This window comes from Triticum urartu, chromosome 5A (assembly GCF_056163025.1).
Source record: "Triticum urartu cultivar PI428250 chromosome 5A, HENAU_Tu73, whole genome shotgun sequence".
In the NCBI taxonomy this organism is placed as follows: Eukaryota; Viridiplantae; Streptophyta; class Magnoliopsida; order Poales; family Poaceae; genus Triticum; species Triticum urartu.
The window spans coordinates 35,377,591-35,402,356 of record NC_141877.1 but is presented as its reverse complement, the minus strand read 5'-3'; the positions used below and the strand labels follow the sequence as shown (position 1 = coordinate 35,402,356).

Sequence of the window (24,766 nt, the reverse complement as noted above, 5' to 3'; positions counted from 1 at the left end):
AGGGCCAATATCAAAGAGACCATATAGGATGCCAGCAAAGGATTTGGTGGAAATTAAGAAGCAGATTAAGGAGTTACTGGATAAGGGATATATTCGCCCAAGTTCTTCGCCTTGGGGATCGCCAGTACTTCTAGTGGAGAAGAAGGATAGATCATTAAGGATGGTTGTTGATTATCGAGGATTGAATGAAGTAACGATCAAGAACAAGTACCCACTACCGATGATCAATGATCTGCTCGATCGATTGCAAGGAGCTAAGGTATTTTCCAAGATCGATCTGCGATCAGGATACCACCAGTTGAAGATTCGAGAACAGGATATTCCGAAGACAGCTTTTACCACCAGGTATGGGCTGTACGAGTATACCGTTATGTCATTTGGTCTGACTAACGCACCTGCCTATTTTATGAACATGATGAACAAAGTGTTTATGGAATTTTTGGATAAGTTCGTCGTGGTGTTCATTGATGATATCCTAGTTGATTCGAAGAATGAAGAGGAGCATAAGGAACATTTGCGTTTGGTACTTGGAAAGCTCAGAGAACATCAATTATATGCCAAGTTCAGCAAATGTGAGTTTTGGTTGAAGGAAGTAGGATTCCTCGGACACGTTATATCTGGAGAAGGTATAGCAGTTGATCCCACTAAAGTTGATACCGTGACCAAGTGGGAAGCCCCAACAACAGTTGGAGAGATCCGGAGTTTTCTTGGACTCGCAGGATACTACCGGAGATTTATTGAGAATTTCTCAAAGATTGCGAAGCCTATGACTGAGTTGTTAAAGAAAGATACCAAGTTCATATGGACGGAGTAATCTGAGGCTAGTTTCCAGGAGTTGAAGAAACGTTTGGTTACCTCACTAGTGTTAATTTTGCTAGACCAGACCAAAGATTATGAGGTGTATTGCGACGCTTCACATCGAGGACTTGGAGCAGTGCTTATGCGGGAAGGGAGAGTTGTTTCATATGCCTCAAGACAACTGAAGCCTCATGAGTTGAATTATGCCACGCATGATTTGAGTTAGCAGCCGTAGTGCATGCTTTGAAAACATGGAGGCATTTCCTCATTGGAAATCATTGTGAGGTGTACACGGATCATAAGAGTTTGAAGTACATTTTCACACAGAAGGAGTTGAATCTCAGACAAAGGAGATGGTTGGAGCTCATCAAGGATTATGATATGAGATTGCATTATCACCCCGGAAAGGCTAATGTAGTAGCTGACGCATTAAGCCGTAAGAGCCATGTCAATAGATTAATAACGGGAGAAATACCCAAGGAGTTAGCAGAAAATCTTCGTGAACTATGTTTGGAAATAGTTCCGAGAGGCTATGTAGCAGCATTGGAGATTCAGTCAACTTTGATGGATAGAATCAGAGAAGCTCAAAGGACTAACAAAGAGATTGCCGCTATAAAGGAGAAACTTAGTAAAGGAAAAGCTAAAGGATTTGGTGAGGATGAGCACGACACCCTATGGTTTGAAGACCGTGTTTACGTGCCCAATGACCCGGAGATCAGGAAGTTGATTTTGCAAGAGGCACACGATTCACCATATTCAATTCACCCAGGAAATACCAAAATGTATTTGGATTTGAAGGATATTTTCTGGTGGACCGGAATGAAGAAGGATATTGCGGAGTACGTAGCAGTTTGTGATGTATGCCAGAGAGTAAAGGCAGAGTGTCAGAAGCCAGCAGGATTGTTACAACCATTGCCGATACCCGAATGGAAGTGGGATAAGCTAGGCATGGATTTTATCACGGGATTACCCAGGACTCGTTCAGGCTATGACTCAATTTGGGTTGTAGTTGATCGATTGACGAAGGTAGCTCATTTCATCCCGGTAAAGACCACTTACAACAGTGCTAAGTTGGCAAAGATATACATGACGAGGATCGTATGTTTGCATGGAGTTCCGAGGAGTATCGTATCAGATAGAGGAACCTAGTTTACCTCAAAGTTCTGGAAACAGTTGCATGAGACTTTAGGAACCAAGCTAGAATTCAGTACAGCTTTTCATCCACAGATAGATGGACAGACCGAGAGAGTCAATCAGATTTTGGCGGATATGCTGAGAGCTTGTGCGCTAGATTATGGATCTAGTTGGGATGATAATTTTCCATATGCAGAGTTCTCTTACAACAATAGTTACCAAGCCAGTTTGAAGATGGCCCCTTTCGAAGCTTTGTACGGAAGGAGGTGTAGGACACCGTTGTCGTGGGATGAGACCGCCAGTTGTTTGGACCTGACTTGATTAAGGAGTCTGAACAGAAGGTGAAATTGATTCAAGATAGGCTCAGGGTAGCTCAATCCAGACAGAAAAGTTATATAGATTCTAAATGCAAGGAGACAGTTTACGAAGTCGGAGATAGAGCTTATCTTCGAGTATCTCCACTTCGGGGACCAAAGCGTTTTGGAGTTAAAGGGAAGTTAGCGCCACGGTTTGTAGGACCATATCGAGTTTTGGAGCGTATGGGAGAAGTGGCCTACAAGTTGAAATTACCTGAAGGATTGTCGGGAGTTCATGATGTGTTCCACGTTTCTCAGTTAAAGAAGTTCCACGCGGAGATGGCTGACATACCTTTGAGAGACACAGTGCCATTGGAAACTATCCAGTTGGATAACAAATTGACCTATGAGGAGAAACCAGTTAAGATTCTCGAGTTTGCCAGCCGAGTTACTCGCAGCAAGGTTATCAAGTTTTGCAAGGTTCAGTGGAGCCACCACACGGAGGATGAAGCCACCTAGGAACAAGAGGAAGATTTGCTCAAGGACCATCCTCACCTATTTTATAGCCAACCCGAATCTCGAGGGCGAGATTCATCTTAAGGGGGGTAGGTTTGTAACATCCCAAATTTTCAATTTGGAATGTTATACATTAGATCATCTATGAATATCATATTTTATTTTGCATTTTGGTTGATCCTAGAAATCCTAAGCAACTCAAGGACCCACGGAGAGAGTTGGGGGTTTCGTTATTTTCATATTTGAGTTTTCTTAAATTTTGAGAATAGGATCATTTGATTTTATATATTTTATCATCAATTATTTCTATTACAAAAATATGAGAGAGGGAATAAAATGACTTTCCCAAAATAGAGAAATATTGAGGATCAAATAATAAAATCAAATAAGATTTTATTTCGGAGTTTTTCGGTATTTTATTTGGATTTAGGAAAAATGTACGTTTTTCAAAATTGCATTTAGGTCCCAAATAAATGTTCACCTTGTGCGGCTTGATTTTAGAAGCCCCTGAAAATTTATTTCGGAATTTTTGGAGTCCGTTTAGTATTTCTTTTTATTTTTCTTCTGCGCGTAAAAAAACGAACCGACCTACGGGCCGTGTCCGGCTAGGACTCCGGCCCGAGGTGGCTTTATAAGACGGCCCAGCCCCGGGGAAACCCTAGCCCCGAGCCGCCCCAGCCGCCCAACCCCGCCGCCGCCGCCTGCCCCGCCGCCGCCCGCCGTCGCCACCCACGCGCCGCCCCGCCCGCACGCTCGCCGATGTTCGCCGCCGCCTCGAAATCCGTGCCCTTTTTTTAGAAAACCGATCGGTTTTTCGTCGGTTTTTCGTCGGTTTTTTTAAATAGATCGGTTTTTCGATTTATTTAAATAGTGAGCGTTCGTCCTTTCGTTCGTTCTAGCGAACGTTCGTCATTTTTCCTTTTTCTCGGATTAAATCCGCGATTTTTCTGATCGCGATTCCTGATCCGATTTTCGTCTTAGTGTAACTTTTCGCTCGTTTATCGGAATCAGGAGATTCAAGCGCCTGGAGTTTCGTCTCGAAACCGTCTATCCGTTTAACCAACTTAAACAAGATTTTGCTACTGTAAAATTTGCCCTAGATCCAGATTAGTAGAACAAAGTTGTTGTCTTTCGCCGTTTGACTTTCGTTGCTTCGTTCGATTTGATTCTTTTTGCCAACCGGAGTTCTTAAGTTGAACCTTCTGGTTAGATCTCTTACTTGAGTTTTACTCGTGCATTAGATTAGTACTTATTGTATGCTTGTTTGTTTGTCTGCGATAGAATACCCGTAGTGCGCCGCTTGTTACTTCGAATCTCTAGGTTTCCCGGGTCATCAGCAAGGCAAGTAACACTTTGATCATACCTTTCCTAGTACCCAGTTTTATTGCATTAGATCAATCCTCACACATTGCATGATTAGGATCTAATTAAATTGTGGGATGGGAAGTAGTTGAGGTAGTACCTATTACCTATTTATTATCAAACCTTTGGGAGTTACTTCTACGTTTGCTTATTATGCCATGCTATGCTAGTAGACGTGGATTGGGTGAGTGATATCCAGGAGAGATGTGAGTTTGGTTAATTAATGGTTTATCTAAGGTGGCAACTTAAACACACATCTGGGTGGATTGAGGCACCTGGGTATTCCAGGACTTGCCTGTTTTCTTTTGGACCGCCACCCAGGCTCAAAGGGATCATGAGATTATTCATGCTAGAAACTTCCGTGTGCAGCCACAAGCTATTATGGGCTCTAGCATAGTTGACTAAGTCGTGCGAACTCTTACAGTGGTAGACTAGCAGATGTAGGGGATGTAGGTGGTACGGTCTATCCGATCGTAAGTTGCTAGCGCTTCTGAAAGACTATGTATCGGTCATTCGTCTTCTCAAACACCTTGTAGTGCGAGAAACCAAACGGAGGCGATCGAGTCTTGTGGGGAAAAGTGCGCAAACCTCTACAGAGTGTAATAAACTAATCATGATTAGCCGTGTCCCCGGTTATGGACATCTTGAGTTTCTAGTACCTGGATTATCATGTGAATCTCAACATGTTACTCTAAATTAATTTTGTTGGGTTTTGTTTAATGATGATGCTTAATTGGGATTGAGAATGCTGTCAACCATTCTCAATGTTTAACAACTACCATGATAGATAAATAAATTTTATTCCTTTGAAGTAGGGAAAAATTGGCTTTACGCAAAACTGTAACCATAGAGCTTTCCACTAGCCAAATATGCATATAGTATAGCTGTTTCATTCAATTACTCTCTATGTGTTGCATTGCCAGCATATTCCATGTGCTGACCCGTTTCGGGCTGCAACGTTAATGCTGCAGACTTTTCAGATGACGATTAAGGAGTTTTTAGATCGTGGTTCTATACTCAGTGATGCCGTTGGAGTTGATGGACTCACTTATCTTCCAAGCCTTCCGCTGTTATCGTTTTTAGATGGCCTTAAGCCATATTTATTGTAAGAAGTTCTCTATGGAGACACTCAATGTAATAAGTGTGTGATTGCTACTCTGTTATAAATCCTCCGAGTACTGTGTGGTGTCAGCATTACTGATCCAGGGATGACACCGGAGCATAGAGATCAGACTGTTTGAGGTCTGGTCGCTACAGGTACTCAGGTAAATTCCCGAACTCACCCGGAACCATTCCGATGTCCAAATAGGCTTCCAATATATCGATCTTTATGTCTCAGCCATTTAGAGACTCCTCGTCATGCCCGTGATCACATCCGGGAATCCGAACAACCTTCGGTACATTAAAACACATAAACTCAAAATACTGACCGTCACTGAACGTTAAGCGTGCGGACCCTACGGGTTCGAGAACTATGTAGACATAACCGAGACTCATCTCCGGTCAATAAACAACAGCAGAACCTGGATGCTCATATTGGTTCCCACATATTCTATGAAGATCTTTATCGGTCAAACCGCATAACAACATGTGTTGTTCCCTTTGTCATCGGTATGTTACTTGCCCAATATTCGATCGTCGGTATCTCAATACTTAGTTCAATATCGTTACCGGAAAGTCTCTTTACTCGTTCCCTAATGCAACATCACATAACTAACTCATTATTCACATTGCTTGCAAGGCTTATAGTGATGTGCATTACCGAGAGGGCCCAGAGATACCTCTCCGAAACATGGAGTGAAAAATCCTAATCTCTATATATGCCAACTCAACAAACACCATCGGAGACACCTCTAGAGCATCTTTATAGTCACCCAATTACGTTGTGGCGTTTGATAGCACACTAAGTGTTCCTCCGGTATTAGGGAGTTGCATAATCTCATAGTCATAGGAACATGTATAAGTTGTGGAAAAAGCAATAGCTATAAACTAAACGATCAAAGTGTTAAGCTAATGGATGGGTCAAGTCAATCACATTATTCTCTAATGATGTGATCCCGTTCATCAAATGACAACTCTTTGTCCATGGCTAGGAAACTTAACCATCTTTGATTAACGGGCTAGACAAGTAGAGGCAGACTAGTGAGACTTTGTTTGTTCATGTATTCACACATGTACTAAGTTTCCGGTTAATACAATTCTAGCATGAATAATAAACATTTATCATGATATAAGGAAATATAAATAACAACTTTATTATTGCCTCTAGGGCATATTTCCTTCAGCCGCACCCTTTCATGCCACGGCGCTGCCCTTCCTCTCCCTCGTAGTTCCTCTCTCTCTCTCTATCTATCTATCTCTCTATCTCTCTCTCTCTCGGATTGCTTAGCAAAACTCTGCTGAGGTTGCTCCACCACCACCGCCGCCACGCCGTCGTGCTGCCGGAGATCTCGAGCTACTACTTCACCATCGCTCGCTGGATCGAGGAGGTGAAGGTGTCATCAAGCCGTATGTGTGTTGAACGCGGAGGTGTCATCCGTTCGGCACTTCATCGGGAGTTCGTGGACGGATCGTGATTGGATCACGAAGACGTTTGACTACATCAACCGCGTTTCTTGACGCTTCTGCTTAGCGATCTATGAGGAAATGTAGATGTAATCTCTCCTCTCATAGATGTTCGTCTCTTAGATTGATCTTGGTGAGCGTAGGAATTTTTTTTGTTTTCCATGCAACGTTCCCCAACATATATGGCAAACAAAAAAATTAAAGGCCTAGAATACTTTATGCAACCTCTCACACCCGATATTTCAAAGAAATGGAGTGGATACAATCCGCTTCAAAAAATTAAAAAGCAATTTTTTAAAAGATCCAGGAAATTGCTGGCATTCATATATTAAGCAGATAGAAGCGGGAAAAGGAAACATGGGGGGTGATCCAGGGATCGAGAGAAGAAATATAAAAGAAGAAAGGCGCAGCTGGCCAAAAGAAGTGGAGCTACATCTTAGCCGATCCCCGATGGTGGCTCTGCAAATGGTTGTGCTAGACACTGGGCTCCCGCTTGCCGCCACAACTCAATACTACGCCTGATCGCAGCCAAGATGTCGGTCCTCTGCGCCACCTTGCCTCTGAAGGTGCAGTGGTGCCGCTCCAACTAGATTTCCCAAAGCACGAGCATGATGATGGTAGTGATGCCCTTCCTGCTTCCCTTTGTGGTGTTGTTGATGATCGTGTCCACGATCTCTGTTGAGCGTTGAAGGGAGGACCAGAAACCTGGCTGCACGGCATGGCAGCCCTGCCACGAGGCCACCTTCTCCCAGATCTTCACAGACAGCTCGCAGCGCCAGAACAAATGAACCGAACTTTCAAGGTGTCGAAGGCAAAGTTGGCAGAAGTATTGGTTTTCACATCCTCTTCTTTGTAGCCTATCGTTTCTTTGTAGCCTATCGTTGCACCATAGCCGATCCAGATGCAACAGCCAGGTGAAAGTTTTGATCCGGCCAGGGGAGCTTCCTTTTCTTTGCCCGGTGCGTGCAAACGGTGTATGTAGTATATTTGATCCCCAAACAGTGCAACCCACACTAAGCAACAAGTAGAAATTTTGTTTTCGACGAACAAGTAGAAATGCTCACCTCTAGCTAGCATGCATGCATATGGGCGGGTGTTGGTCTAGCTTTGCGTATTGTCCACGAGACAACTAGCTACACCAAATTAACCAAAAACAATGGCAGGTTCATGATTTGCAAGAACTAGTAGAAAACAAGGCTTTGGTCCAGGCCGAGTCAGCCCATTAGTCCCGGTTCAGTCCAGAACTGGGACCAATGGGGGCATTGGTCCCGGTTCGTGAGCCCAGGGGGGCGACCGAGCCACGTGGGCCATTGGTCCCGGTTCATCTGGACCTTTTGGTCCCGGTTGGTGGGATGAACCGGGACCAATGGGCCTCGCTCTTGGCCCACAACCATTGGTCCCAGTTCGTGCCTCAAACCGGGACTAAAGATTAGACCTTTAGTCCCGGTTTGAGGCACGAACCGGGACTAATGAAAATGGGACCTTTAGTCCCGGTTCGTGCCACGAACCGGTACTAAAGGTCCCATTTTCAAACTCTACCCCCCCCGGTGGATCGCCTTTTTAGTTTTTAAAAAAATAAAAGAAAATGATGGAAATGTCAAAAAAATAAAAGAAAATAAGTTTCCCATGTGATATGTGGTCTAGTTGTTGGGAAAATTTGCAAATGTGAATTTTGACTTTATTTGCAAAATCTCTCTGAAATTTGTAAAAATGGGCATAACTTCTGCATACTAACTCGGATGAAAAAGTTTTTTATATGAAAAATCATCTACTCGAAAAGTTACATCCGAATTTAACGAGGGGAACCCCGTTAAACATTTTCAAAATCCTCAAAAACCTAATAGAAAAAAAATTACGGGGCTTTTAAGATCTAGAGTGAAAAAAATCGAAAAAAATTCAAACAGTGGGCAAACTGTGGTCAAACAATGGTCAAACTAATTATTCTAGAATATTAGTGTTACTAAATAATTATTTCTGTTATTTCAATTTTGGTCAAATCTGGTCAAACTGTGGTCAAACTGTGGTCAAACAATGGTCAAACTAATTATTCAAGAAATATTAGTGTTACTAAATAATTATTGTTTTTTAAAACAATAGTTTCAAAATAAAACTATGAAATGTGTCACTTCATGCTCAAGCAAAATTCCTGAAGGTTAATAGGATTGACATCTTAGTATTGTCAGGAAAACAATAAGTGCAGACTTGGAGCGAGGGAGAATAAAACCCGGAAGTTATGCGTGCTAAGGCTGGGGGAGTGGGAGGATGGGTGACCGTTCGGGAAGTTAGATGATTTGGAATGATGAGGGATGATTAGAGGATAAATTGAGAAGTGATGAGGGGTGGTGATTACAGACTAGAGGTTAAAATAATTCAGAAATTTGAAAATAAAAAAAATTCAAAAAAAATTTCAAAAAAAATTTCAAAAAAAACCGGGACTAAAGGTGGAGCTCCACGTGGCCGCGCCCTTTAGTCCCGGTTCTGCATTTAACCGGGACTAAAGGGAGAGGCATTAGTACCGACCCTTTAGTCCCGATTCCAGAATCGGGACTAAAGACCCTTATGAACCGGGACTGAAGGCCCTTTTTCTACTAGTAAAGGGTGCCATTGTGAGTATATTCTTCTAGTTTTGATCCTTGGGAGTTAGTTTAATCAGGTAGGACGTCTCTTCGGTCGTAGCCTAGGGCCACCTGCCTAAACTCAAGCGTGTCCACACATCCATGCATGGGGCATGCAGCCACGTACCCCATGTATGGGGTGTGCTTGCTTGTTCTCACTATACATGATGCTTCAACAGAAGATCGAGCAAGTGATAGCCACAATTATTTGTAGATTGTTCTACGTTAGCACTACCTTGTGGAATGTGCTACCATTTGTACCTAGGCCAAACAATATGCAAGTTGCAAGTGTGATTAACTAGCTGAGGTGGCATAAACAAGAGTGTGTGCATAGAAGCTGCTAGAGAGTACATGAGATTCTTTGTTTATAAGAGCAAAACGTAGATGTAGATTGATGGCAATGGCATTGCCATATATGCAATCTGCCAAGTGAATCTAATATATACGCATGCCATGCTAAGCAAATTATTGATAAACTACCCATCAAGAAAAAATATTCAATATGGCTATCTACCTTATTGCATATGCCTCTAGATGCTTCTACGGAAATACATGTACACAATGTGGTGATCAAATTTTCCCGAAAAAGAAACAAAACTATTATAAAGGTTCACCGGAACCACAAAAAACCTCAAACATAATAAAATTAATATCAAAATCCCTAAACTACCGAACAACCACTAACGCCGCTAGAACGAGCCGCCTATGTGTCGCTGCCGCCGCTAACGTACCAGAGTTGACTTGACCTTGTCGACCATAGCCGGATAGTCTTCATGCATGTGCCCATAAGGACCACCACTCTGGAGCCGCAGTCATCGTTGTTGAACCTTTGAATCGATCTGAAGTGCCTAACATCATATCTCGCCATCACGTGCATACGGTGAGAAACACTAAGCTCCACATACAGTGATAAACACTAACCTCACCTCCTAAGGAGACAACAAAAATCTATGACCGATCTCCGTCCACTTTGTCCTAATGGACGAATCCGAGTATGACCAAAACCTGAAATACCATTTCAAAGATGGAACATACACGTAAAGCACCGTCACTACTATGACTAGAAAATCCTAACCTAAAGTATTAGCCGGAATCGAGGCACCGGAATTTCCCTCTCTGCGACCGGTCGTCGGAGCGGCAGATAGACAGATAGGAGGTGAATCCGCGAGCTGACCGATGGAGCTTGGAAGGGAAGTGAATGGTCTTGATTTGTAATTCTATAGACGGTAAAAATGGTTAGAAGTAGATCAGGTCGCACATGGATCCTTCGTGAAGTATTTCATTCACTCATGAGGGTGTGCATGGACCGGGTAGGTCCGGTCAAAACATACACACGGCAGCCACGAGACTTCTAATATATGTGTGCACATGCATGCCTATGGCTGCTAGCTAGATGTATGGGTGAGTAATCAAACGACGAAAAATATTCACTTGCATGAGACAAACGATAGTACGTACTCTACTACTCCCTCCGTCCCAAATATAAGTCATTTTAGAGATTCCAACAAATAACTATATACGAAGCAAAATGAATGAATCTACACTCTAAAATATGTCTACATGCATCCGTATGTTGTAGTCCATCTGAAATGTCTAAAAAAACTTATATTTAGGAACAGAGGGAGTACATATGATGTGTAAGCAATCTTGTCATCAGATATACATTCCACATTCCAGTTAGAATTTTGCTGCTACTAAATTATATATCTTGGGATTCTTAAACGTAACATGCATGGTGACAAAAGAAAACAATATAATGTAAGTCTGTGTAAGTGATATTGCCATCGGATAAGTATTTCAGTTACTACTTATATGCGTGTAAATTGTAATATAGTAGTATGTCAACGTAGTCATCATAGAGTAGCAAATATCACAAATTGAGATTTTTAACTTTGTCTACAAAGTTTGGGCCATTCTGGCCCTTTCCTATATCTTGGGCTGCCTTGGAGCGAAAAGAAAAGGTAGGTGTAAGATAATAATATATTATGCTACTCAAAAAAAATTATACTGGTAATATCTCATTTCAACTCAATATTTTTTACTAGTAATGTCACATTTCCCTGAGAAGCATGGACGTAGCCCTAATGTCCGAGCTCCCCCACTTCTCTAATGCTTGCCGTGGAGCCCCCCATCTATGCCTTGATGCTTCGCTCAAAATCGACTAATAGGAATCGATGTTTCAGGCAGCCAACGAATAGCAAATGTGTTAGAAAAAATCATTAATTTTTTCTTTTCCATAAAAGGGCTGCTCGAGTTATTTGAGAGGCAAAAGGCATGTGCTCTATTAAAGTGGATTATCCTCCTAGTGTTTGGAGACGTACCTATGATGCATGTGGTGATTTTGTAAATCTTGAGGCTCAGTGGCTTCGGTTAGTGAGTAGTGTTATGTGAGCTTTGAATAGAATTATGAAGATATGGTGTAGGTTCGTAATGACGCGCACGTGGCTGGGCCAGGTCAACCAAAATGGCATCACGGAGTGCGTCATTTTGTTTCATGATTTATAACGACATACACACCATGATATCCTGGAGAGTGTTGTTAATTGGTTGTGTCTCCCATTCTTTTAGAACCTCTTTCTGTACTATATAATGACATGTTGACAACATATACGGTAGAGTACGTATTCAAGGAGAGCGGTCACATCGATTGATTCATCGCCCAACTAGAGAATGTCGTGGAGTCGACGGGCTAGAGAAAAAGAAATAGAGAGAGAGCCTCAATCAAGCAACTAACATCAAGTAATTGATGTAGGGGATGAGACTTGTTATTCCGTTTGGTGGTGCCGTTCACAGTACATGTATGTTGTAGGGTCAACCGAAGAATGCTTGGCTCTCCTGCTACACTCATATATGATCTAGGACTAGTTAACATGATTACATCCAACTTAATTTTGTGAGAAATGCCGAGTGCAACGTACACGCAGACAACATGCACCCATGCTCACATAACACTACTCACTAACCGAAACCACTGAGCCTCAAGATTTACAAAATCACCACATGCATCATAGGTACGTCTCCAAACACTAGGAGGATAATCCACTTTAATAGAGCACATCTGACTTTCAGCATGGTGATTGGTTCCTGGTGGACTGATACAAACCACCTTTGTCATCATCCAGAGTCAACCGAAGAATGCTTGGCTCTTCTGCTACACTCATCCTAGTTGAACAGACACTTATGGATAGATGAAGTAGATAACACACTACGGCTCCAAATTTGGAAAAAAAGATCGAGCATGGTTAGTGTAGAGTCCACGCAGAGTTATCCAAGCCGATCAGGTTATATATATACATATGGTGCAACTGAAGGGTAATATGGTGCAACTCCGAAATGCAAGTTCTTCTCTTGGTTAATCATTCACAATAGAGTATGGACGGCAGACAGGCTACAACGAAGAGGGTGGCCGAACTGTGGCTTGTGTCCTCTTTGCAGCCGAACTGTGGCTTGTTTCCAATGCCGGTTTTCGGTTGCGGTTTGGAATGCGGTAAAGGTGAAAATCGGGCTGAGCAATATTGTCACGGCGGACTGGGCGGTTGTGCGAAGTGTCAGACATTGGTGGACCGAGATTGCGCTCGCGCGCTCGCCAAATGGGAAAGGGATGGCCTCCCTACTCATGCTTATCTCTTGGAAACTTTGGAAGGAGAGGAACGCTAGGGTCTTTCGAAACGTCTCCGCGCCTACGACGATTATTGTGGAAAAAATCATGAATGAGGCGACAATGTGGACGCTGGCAGGTGCAAAAGGGCTGGGTGTAATTTTACATCGCGAGTAGTTGCTTTATCTTCGCCTTTGTTTGGCCATTGTTTGGCTGTGGTCCTCGGACCTTGTTGCAACTCTCTCTTATTTGATGAAATGGCAAATCTTTTGCCTCGTTTCAAAAAAAAAGATAATTGATACATGGTCGTCAGATTAATGCTACTAATTAATTTGTAGTAACCTATAGTATGAAAAGAAAAGACGTCACCCGCAATGGCCTTCAATGAGTATGTAGACGTCACCCGCACATCTGCAATACGTACATATAGACGCTCGGCGCGTAGACATGTATATGCAAAAACGTAAATTGTATATGGCCAGGTCGACCTGAAGGATCGAGTGGCGCAGCGTGTGACCTGGTGTCTACGGCAGGTCAAGTGTACGCATGCAACTAGCTACCGCACTGTGCTTAATTTGCGAACACATGCAAGCTAGCTACAGCAGCTGCCACCTACACATGCACCACTCAAGAATAAAACAAGCAAAACGATCGTCTCATTGTCCAGAAGAAACAAGAGAGAAATTAATTCAAAGAAAAAAAAACTAGGAGGACAGTGATTGATCGATGCATTGGTGTTCGATCGGTAGCAGTGACATGGACATGAACATGCAAAGAAAATATATGAGTGATTAGTGATCATCAATTAGAATTGAATGGTAAGTATACCTGCAGCTCCTAATTAGTCATGTGATAATGATGGATATAAGCAGAAGGACGGAGTGTACTCCTGGCGACTATAGCGAGGCGAAAGAGCTGACCCAGGTAAATGTGACCCGGTCTGATGTGGAATGATTTCGGACCACAATCCGTTAAGAAAATATTATTTCGGAGCACAAAGATGCTCATGGGTTGCCCACCTTGGGCATGTCACTAAATTCTATCGGTTGCTGTGAGCTGAGTTAGGGCATGTTTGGTTCTAATAAGTCACCTGACTTATAAGTCAGGTGACTTAAAATCAGTGATTTATAAGTCACGCCTGTTTAGTTATCACCTGATTTATAAATCATCTGAGCACATCTTTCTACCTTGTTTTTTTATGTAAAGGTGGTGGGACCCATGCAAAAGGGGGTGACTTATAAGTTTTAAGTTGGGGTGGAGCAACTTATAACTTATAAGTTGGGGTGACTTATAAGTTGGGTCCGTTTGGCAAAATAAGTCATTTTTTGCACTTTTCGACTTATAAGTTGGTGACTTATTTGGAACCAAACAGGGCCTTAGGCTAGTCATAGTGGGAGTAACTTAGATAGTAACGCACTTCGAGAAAATTTTGCTTATGTGGCAAGTAATTAATGAGAGATGCTAATATAATATGTTACTGTAACATAGCGTTTTCCAAGACAAAATAAATCTACGAGCTAATAAATGAAGCTATATATGATACTACTATTATATTACTTTGCATTATGAAGATAGTAACTTAGACTAGTGTCATATGCATGACACTAGTCTAAGTTACTCCCCACTATGACCAGCCTTATGCGCGTGGCTAATAAAAAATATCGATTCAACAAGATGAAACCAATGAGAGCAAGCCACCAAATTGCCTAATTAATTTACTAGACTATATGAGTAACAATGTTAATGTGAATGCTAGCTAGCTGGTGAGGATAAGCCCCATACCTACAGTCCACAGTCCACAGTCCACATATATACGTATGGAGAGACAAGGTCCAGTTTAATCACGAAAGCGTGGCATGCATGCACGTCCACTTAATTAGTTTTCTGTAATATATACAGGAGAAATACGCATGCAGTGATGCAATCAAGCATGAATAAAGCAGACCGATTTGGGGACACGGCCAGCTAAAGAATACGATAGAATATACCATATTTATTTCATGGGCATGCAAGGTGGCGCCATGGCATTGCAAGATGTTGCAATGCATTTAACGCACACTAGATTACAAATTAACAGAATTGCATATGTGGCTGGTGTAGCGTGGTCACACAGTTATAGTACCACTACTATTACCATCTAAAAAGAAATGTTCTTATATATTTGTTGTTATCTTAACAGATGCTAGTTAATTAGCTGAGCCAAGAAATATCTTGGTTTACACTTTATACGCCTATAAATGGTGATCAATAAACAAGTAGGTCGCATTTTCTTTGAGATGCATAAAGTATCCGGGAATCACAGTAAAGTGCAGAGAAGTCAGAGCAACTCCACCTAGCCGACCCAAACGGACGGCGATTTCGTCCGGTTTTTGTCCGTTTGGGTCGGCTAGATGAACACGGATGTACGCTTCCGCATTTAGGTCGGCCCGTGCGCCCAACGCTGGCCTGAACCCATTTTCGACGGTGTAAAAAAAATGAATACATGCATATTAAAAAAGAGAAATATCATTAATTAAACATTAAAGCCGGCCAGAAATGCCGGCGAGAGTCTAGGCGTCCACATTTGCATTTAAAAAAAATAAAACAGCCTAAACTACGAGGCGGCACACTGCCCTAGATGTCCTTGTCGTCGTCCTTAGGGTCCGTGAGGTCGATGAGCGTCGGCGCCGGCCCGACGCAAGCGAACGCCGTGTTCCAGAGCGCCGTCATGTTGGGCAGTGCCGGCGCAGGCAGTGCCGGCGCGGGGGGTTGTGCGGCCGCCTGTACAGCCACAGCCTGGCGCTCCTCCTCCTCGGCCTCGCGCTGCTCCTCATCGAGGTCGTGCTCGAGCATCTCGAGGTACGCCTACTCCTGCGTTGGCGTCGCTCCTATCCAGACCGGGGGCGCGCGTACCAACTCGCGCACTACTCCCGTACAGGAGTAGCGCTCAATGGGGGATGGCTCGGGCTCCGGCTCCGGCTTGATGGGGGACGACGGGGCCACCGCCGGCACCACGCTGTCGCCCGCCGCGGAGAGGGCAAGGGCCTGCGCCATTGCCGCCTCGTACCGAGCCTCATTTTCCGCCTCCGCCGTGCGCCACTCGTCCTCCTCGCTCTCCCGGCAGACGGCCGCAAGGGTCGCATGGTAGGCGTCCTCCGCCGCCTGGTCCTCCTCGCGGACGACGAGCCCCGGTGGCGGCGACCGCCGGTCGACCTCGCGCACGCCCCGTCGCCTCGCCTCCTCGTGCTCGAACGCGAACCACCTCGCCCAGTTGGGCGAGTAGGTTGCGTAGGCGGGGTGGCGGCGCTGCTCCGGCGTCAGCAGCGCCCGTCGGCGCCGCACCTCCTCCGCGTGAGCACGAGCCGACCGCGGCGCCGCCGGCACTGGGATCCTATCTGGATCCAGATGCCAGTCGTGCGGCAGCGTCACGTCGGGATACGGCAGAGGCTGGCGGTGCTGCCACTGCCACTCCGCCTGGTGAACTGGCACGTTCACGCTGCCTCTGCCGACGAGGCGCCGGCGCCGGCGGAGGCGGGAGGAAAGGGTTGGCGGGGGACTTGCCCTTGGCCTTGCTGCCGTTGGCGCCGGAGAAGAGGCCCATCTCGCTGTGGTTGTGGTGGCTAGGGTTTGCCGGCAACGAGGGAGCAAAGGATGGTAGATGTGGACGGCGAGTTTGGATGAGGAAGGCCCTGCCGCACGGTCGGCTTAAAAAAGGACGAGCCCCGTCGCTAACGCGTGGGCCCGTCGTCATAAGTTAAGCTGACCGTGTGGGTAGCGGGTAGTTGGACGGCCGCCATGTGGGGATGCGGCGGACAGCGGGAAGGCGCGCGAAGCGTCCGTTCGGCGTCCGCGTCGACACATTTGAGGCGCAAATTTAGGCCGCAAATGCGTCGGCGCGGACGCGACGCGGACGTGATTTGGGTTTGAGTCGGCGCGTTGGGCTGCCACTTTTATCCGCGTCGACCCAAACGGATACAGGTGGATGAAATATAGGTCGGTCCTTTGAAGTTGCTCTTAATGACAATAGATTCTCCAGGCAGGCAGGTAGATGTTTCTGTGGACGTGCATGGCAGGAGCTGCCACGTTGATGCATCCAGCCTACACCTGAAGCCAAGCAGGCAACGCCCATGCAGCCTTGCCTTCCTCCAAGGGCACACAGCCTCCCCTGGGTACCACCCGACCCAGCTATATACCACGTATATGCATATATTCTTTCCATTTCTTTTTACTTTTATATATGTTCCATGATTTATGTATATGGACATGAAAGAAAGACAGAGAAAGGGACTAGCCACTGGTGTGGTGTGGCGTCTCTGAATATATAGATATAGATAGAGTAAAATAAATCAGATAAGAGAGTCCATGGATCAAAAATCTTCTTTTTTTTGCGGCTGAAGCTGCTTGTTCCTTACGTCTTCTGAGAAATGGATTATGTGTATAAGATTAGGTATTACTCCCTCCACCCAAAACAAGTGTCGTGTTTTTAGTTTAAAGTTCAAACATTTATTTTGTGACGGAGGGGATACATGTTTTACTCAAACCAAGCTGGGTGATTGGGGTGGGCATTTTAACCGAAACCAAAATAGTTGTTTTTTTGCCTAATTTGGCCGTTAATTCTAGAAAACCTAACTCAGTTTTCACCCTCGAGTACCCAAATAACCAAAGAACCTGAAAATAATCTCAAACCGCAGGACCTACAACATCCCATGGCAGTAATCGAGCAACCGCCTAACCCTAGCCGACACCGTTCCTCGACACACCGCTTCTCCGGCAACCGCCAATCAAGCCCCCCCCCCCCCCTCCTATGCCCCCTCCCCTTGGACACATGTGTCGCGACACTGCCTCTCTTGAGAAATCTTGGCGGCAAAGCCCTCATCAACTCCTCCTCTCCAACTATTCAGTTTTGTTCAGCAAAAACTAAAATTAAATGGAACTTTTGGTCCTTGAAGTTTTTCATTCTTAATTTTTTAATTGAACTGACCAATCAACATTCTAAAGACCGAATTTCTTTGGAATCTGAAGATCTAACAAACTACACGCCTCAATTACCAGCGAGTCATCGATAAAAATGATAGATACCTCGCTGGTTGAGTTGCCCTCCTACCGGGGGGGGGGGGGGGGGGGGGGCTTGTACTACTCTCCTCTATTATTGATGACCTCCCGGCATACTACATGTTTTTTTAACATTCCAAAGCTGGTCGTTGAATAGTTAGATAAACAACGACGTGTTTCTTCTAGTCAGATGCTCACACCTGCTCAGGAGCTAAGTGTCTGGTTGCGTCGGACAAAGTGTTTCCAAACTAGCTTGCGGGGGAGGGGGGATGGGAGGGGTAGGTGCAAAACGTTTGTCTAGTGCTAAAATTTGCATTCGAATTCCTCCACTCAAAACTACTCTCTTGGAAAAACTAGATACTCCACCACTCACCTTATCATGCTCTTCCGCAAACAATTCCTCCTACTTAGCCAAAAATAGTCAACAAAACTTTAGCAACACTATGCCATATTTCTAAATGCCATGTAAACAATGGCCGATCCACCTTCTTCTGATTAGATAGATGGATCCTTCGTGAGACGCTTGAGGTTGCCTTCCCTGCCATTTTCTCTCACCACCTAAAACCAAATTACTTTGTACCTAATATTTTCCATTAATGGATCAACCTTTCCCTGCGTACCTGGATAGCTGTGCATGCGTCCACAGAGCTATGTTCCTTGTGTGTTCTTTTGATGCAGACCTAAGACAGGCAGAAGATTCTTGCTCTCTCCTGGGTGGGGGGCTCTTCACCACCAACGGTGCCTACGCCGCTCTCACTACCCAAATAAACGTGTCAGAAAGGCATACATATGGGATGCTAAAGTTCTCGGGCGGATTACAATCTTCGTTTGGCTGGTTCACGTGGATAGTATTAACATCAGCCAAAATCGAAGGAAGAAGATCATCGACACTAAATCATGCCAACTCTGTTCACATGATCGAGAGACCACCTTTTCTTTTTGTGTCCTTTTCACAAAGAGTTTGGGAGCAGATCAATATAACACAATCATTCACCCTTATGAAGGAGCTACTAGTCTTTTCGGCAACCCTTAGCTACCATAGTCACTCAAGTCCTTTCTTATTCACAGTCCTGTGGACGATTTAGTACACCAGAAATGCTAAGGTCTTTTGAAATGAGGTGCTAACCACCACTGTTGTAATAGCTAATATCAAAGACGACTTTACGCTCTGGACTAGTTGGCTTGATAAGCTGGAAAAAAAATATCATGCTAGGCTCTGGCATGATCATCTTTCCTCGCGGTGACGCAATATTGACATATAAATTTCAAAAAATGCGGGGTCGCCGATGCACCTTTGCGCGCTTAGCTATAGGGAAAATGTCCGAGTCGCTTCGGCTGCATGGCCTCAGCGAGAGAGCCCATGAGGGACTACCATGTGGGCTCTCTCGCTGCGCTTTAGATGCCCTGTATTGCAATAGGCAAAAATCTTAACGGGGGGAAACCCTTTTTCAGAATAGTACGAAATCTTGTCTTTAATTCGTTTCAATATAAGTGGCAAAAATCCTTTCCCGCTATGTACATGCCATGATGAACCTACACCCTGCATTTATATTTCTATTTAGATATGAAATCTGCACCGCTTGCTTGGCTGCGGCCGGCCGGTCAAAGTATGGGCATTATGTCGCTTTCCCGCTTTGTTGGAGCTACCTACATACAAAGTACTCCCTCCGTTCTTAAATATTTGTCTTTCTAGAAATTTCAAATGACTACTACATAGGGATGTATGTAGACATATTTTAAAGCGTAGATTCACTCATTTTGCTTCGTATGTAGTCACTTGTTGAAATGCCTAGAAAGACAAGTATTTAGGAACGGAGGGAGTACTATATAATAGATGTCATATAAGTTGGTGAGAAGCAAACACGGATTCTCTCGTGAGCAGCAAAGCATTGTAGGTGCGTGCAGCTATGTAGTTTGCATACGTGTTCATATCAAACAAATAAAGTCTCCTGCTATATTGCAAGTTTATAATGAATCAGTCTCTCTCCGGCCGAAATGGCATCACGGAGTGCGTCATTTAGTTCATGATTTGTAACGATGTACACACCATTATAACCGGGTGGGCATTGTTAATTAGGACTCCCACTATTTTGGAACCTCTAGTAGTATATACAATGATCAGTTGATAACATATAGTTAAGCAGCTGGACTATGATAGCGTATTGAAGAACAGTCAACATCAATTGGTACGTCGCCCGACTAGAGAAGAAAAATAAAGAGAGAGAGAGAGAGAGAGAGAGAGAGAGAGAGAGAGAGAGAGAGAGAGAGAGAGAGAGAGAGAGAGAGAGAGAGAGAGAGCATGAGCTTCACGAAACTAGTAAATAATAATGAATGTCAAGCAGTGCTCTCATATATAGAAGTGGAGTAACTAGTTTTCACAAAAGGGTTCCCTTGACAAAAGGTGCTTAAGCAAAATGAGCTTCTCCATGGTCGCATAATGTGAGGTTGGAATTTCTAACACTAGTTGTAGAAAATAGATGAACGTACATGTGCAACACATAATTAGATGGTTCAAGGCTATAATGATGTAAATTATTCCCCATAGTTCTGTGAATTTTATTTTTGTTCCCCTTCGGTGGGTAACTCTTTGTATATAAACTTCCATTTCAAAGTTATTAAAGTGTTCCACCCTCTATAGAGAGTCGTGTCTGTGTATTGATAGGGGTTGGGGTTTATCATTACTAATCCATACATGATGATGGGTACGAGTGTGTCGGGGTTTATCATGACTAATCCGTACATGACGATGGGTTTGTGTGTGATTAGCATGACAAGAGAGATAGATATAGGATTTGTTACAACTCTGAATACTAACTAACTCACGTACATCCTAAAACTTATGTGACACTGACACGTATTCACACTCTAACGGTCTATCTTAATCGCAACTTTGTTACATCAAGATTGTATTTGAATTCTTACAAGTTCTTGAATGGACCATCAATTACATGACGGAATTCTCAAACCTGATATCAATTAGTTTGCTTGCAACTCTCTTTCCGACAAATTGAAAGTCTATTGCGATAGCTTAGTTCAGGCATGGAACACATGATTTGCCGACAACTATGTAGAACCTAAATTATAACATCAAATATTTTAGACCCCGGTAAATCCCAAACGTTCAGATTTTAAGCATGTCATCTAGAACGTTTTTTCATGGCAACTTTAATTGACACGAGGTGACAACATTAGTTGTTAAAACATGATAACTTTGTCCCAACTTGTTTTTTTGACTGAAAATTGACATCTTTGCCAATCTCGCGTGAACTAAAGTTGCCATGAAAACTATTCTGGTTGCCATGCTTAAAATCTGAATGTTCGGAACTTATTATTTTCGTATTTTTTATGCGGCATTTCCAGTGCTTTATCTTCAATAGTTGATCTTGACTAAGTAGCATGCTTCTTTAATTGCACACCAAAGAAAATAGCAAACCCACGACTGATTTCCTGCCATCTTGACCAGAATTTGCATAAAAGGGGCCACTCACCAAGGTGGAGGTAGATCTCTTAAATGTTAGACAAACTTCAAGTTTTTTTAAACATATTTGAGTATATGTCTGGCGGATGTCGAGTGCATAGAGATAGGTACATGAAGATACTGATAATGGAAGAAATATATGTTTAGAATTTTCTAAAATACCTACATATCTACCTAGAGTTGTGCCACTTACCAATATTTGAGCCATAATTTAAGATCCAAAACCATGCATGCAACAAGTTACCAGCCATATTTGGAATGCGGCAAGAAGGGTAAACAAGTGTTTAATCATTTCATCGATTGGTATAGAACACACAAAATTTATATTATTGTTTTACTAAGAGCTAACATCTTTTATTCGATCCTACGTACAAGTTGCACGCATGGGCAGTCGTACCTGGAGGTATATTCTTGATGGATCAAAATATAACTCCTCAAAGGCTCAAAATGTCGAAGATAATCCTCCCTCAATCACGATATGTTGACCCGTATCATGCATGCAAGTGCTATGAACCTGCCCAGCGAATGCTGACCGCAGGTTCAGTGAACCGAGCAAAAGCCTTTCTGGAAAACCGGAAGGAAAAAACAACATGAAGAAAAACATAGTGAAGCGCCATGCATGCTGCGCACGTACACAAATCTCAATGAAACACATGATGCGTTTAAAATCATCAGCAATAGGAGAAAACCACAACCAACTTTGGAAATTAAGTTTGCACACACTCTCACACCGAACATTTCGAAGAAAGGATATAACTAAGAAACCAAACTGTAAGCTGCCTTTTCCCTCCCAATGCAGCATGCAAAGAGTGTGCAATATTTGACCTCCAACAATACTCACTACAGTACAAACCCACACTAGTTAGGGCATCTCCAGCCGCGTCCCCAACAGGCCCTCCCCAGACGATTTTGCCGCGCCGGCGCAAAAAAAAAAACGGCCCAGTCACGCCTCCAGAAGCCCGTTTTCACCGGCTCGGGCCAAAACTGGCGCCGGCGGATCCAGGCCAAACCCGGCGTCCTGGGGGGCGCTTGGGGAGCCGGCACAAGCGAAAAAGGCGCGTGGGCCCATCCTGGCGGCGACCCGAGGGCCTTTTCCCGCCGCTTCTTGACGCTTTTCCCTCGCATCTCCTCCGCTCGCTCGCCTTCCTCCCGCCATTCCCTCCCTTTCTCCCGCCAAACCCCCTCCAGCTCGCCTTCCAGTCGTCGCCATGCCGCCGAATAAGTACGCCATGCCACGCGCGGCGGCAACCACGACTGGCACCGTGGCCCAGCCGAAGCAGAGGAAGCCGAGGGCGCCGCCATCGAAGCCACCGGGCATGTCGAACGCCGAGTGGAGGGTGGAAGTTCAGCGACGCGACGCAGTCACCACCGACCGGCGGAACAGGGCCATTGTCAAGAAGGCCCGCGACAACGCGGCGCGTGCGGCGGCGTCTTCCTCATCGGTCGACCACGCGGGGATGATGAATCCACCCGTCGTCAGCCACGCCCAGTACGCGCCCTGGGGATAGCAAGGCGTCGGATCTCCATGGGGATCGTCGTCGCCCGGCTACGCCGACGGCGACGCGCACGGGGGTTCAACCCAAACGTGACCTTCCCCCATGGCCACCCCGCGACGCGCACACCCTCGCCCGCCTTTGTCGGCGTGCAGTACCCTCCATACAACTACTCGCCGCCCGCCGCCTACGCGTCCACACCGACGCCTCATCTCCGCCGTGGGCCGCTGCCCTTCTCGCACCTCGGCGACACGGACGACACAGGAGCCGACATGGACGACATCATCGCGACAAGATCGACCGCGGCCGCCGCGTCTCCCGGGTTCGCCACCTAGGACGAGGTAGTGGATCTCAGCGGCGACATGGAGGCCGAGCTCGACTACGTCTACGGCGAGGACGCGCACGAAGCGCAGGAATCCGAGGAGGAGGACGAGGACGAGGAGGAGGAGGAGGAGGAGGAGGAGGAGCCAGCTCCTGATCCGACGAAGGGGCGCCAGAAGAAGAAGCGGGCGGCTAGGACAGGCGAAGCGCGCATCAAGTGGACATCCAAGGAGGAGGAATGCCTCGCCGAAGCATGGAAAGTCGTCTGCCTCGACCCGACCACCGGCACGAACCAGAGCTTCGAGACGTACTGGGACCGCATCAAGGCCGAGTTCGACGAGCGGAAGCTCGTCGACCCGTACTTCAAAGGCGTCTACATACAGCGCGGCTCCAAGGCGATGGCGAACCATTGGGGGCGTATCCAGTTGGCGTGCAACAAATGGCATGGAATCGTCGAGGAGGTCGCGGCTCGCCCGGAGAGTGGCGCCAGCGTTGAGGATCAGGTACGCACGCCGTTCGCCCGCATCTCTTCGTCGTCAACGCCCGCCAACTGTTTGTTCCTCCGCGCAGCTGCTGCGTATGTTCACCATGTATCGGCGCGACAACCAAGACGCCGACTTCAAGCACCTCTATGTCTACAAGCGCATTGACAAGTGCGAGAAGTGGGCAGAAGTCTGACGTACCCTCGACAAGGCCAAGGAGACATACAAGCCGGACGCGACGACTCCGGGTGCGTCAGAGGGGCGGCCGGACGGCCACAAATTGGCAAAGAAGGGGAAAAACGCCGACGCGGCAACCGCGCGAGTGCAGGAGTCCATCGAGCATTGCCTCGCCGACGCCCAGGCCCGGGCCGTCCTACGTGAAGAGAAGACCGAGGCGCGGTGGTCGTCGCTGATGAAGAACAGCGCCATCAAGCTCGACCTGCTCCGGACGAACGTCGCCGCGAAGAAGAGGAACACCCACATGGCTTTTCTGATGGGCGGGGCGGACATGCTCCAGAGCAACGACGAGCAGCTCAGGGCATGGTACATGGCGAAGCGTGGCCTCATCCTGAACCAGATGCAGACGGCAACGCCGACGACGCCGACGACGCAAGCTCCCACGCCCACGACCACACGGACACCAAGCCCGAACGACGCCTCTACATCGCCGCCCAGCAGTGCCGAATCCACGCCGACACAGCCCAGCACCGAAGCAGCTCCGACACCGCCGAGCCCGCGCACGCCGACTCCGCCAACGCCTGGAGCCGACCCCGCCGAGTGAATCATTGCGCACGCGAACTTGCGGCGTGCGGCGCTCTGTTTTTTATAACGCCAGACTACATCCGATCGCCGGATTTGTGGCGTCTTTTGAGAGCGGGAACAACCAAGTTTAAAATTCACCGCATCCTGGGGCCGGCGCTTGGGGACGTGACTGGGAGCTAGATCGCCCCCAGGGCCGAACTAGCGCCGGCACGCCCCCAGGCCGCTCTATTTAAGCGCCCTGGGAGGCCGAACGGCTGGAGATGCCCTTAAGCAGTAAAGTAGGAATTTTTGCCGTTAGCTATCTGCATGCATGCA

The 24,766-nt window shown here is 45.8% G+C and overlaps 1 protein-coding gene across 1 annotated transcript; it reads right to left on the bottom strand.

Annotated features, from left to right (window-relative positions):
* Positions 1 to 23,842: 23,842 nt before the first annotated feature.
* On the bottom strand, positions 23,843 to 24,475 carry LOC147967780 (uncharacterized). Its single transcript, XM_087522547.1, has one exon. The coding sequence runs from the start codon at positions 24,473 to 24,475 to the stop codon at positions 23,843 to 23,845; it is 633 nt and encodes a 210-aa protein (XP_087378673.1).
* Positions 24,476 to 24,766: the final 291 nt, after the last annotated feature.

Excerpts from the sequence above, each read along its gene's own strand:
- LOC147967780 (XM_087522547.1), bottom strand. The coding sequence starts at position 24,475 with ATGATTCACTCGGCGGGGTCGGCTCCAGGCGTTGGCGGAGTCGGCGTG.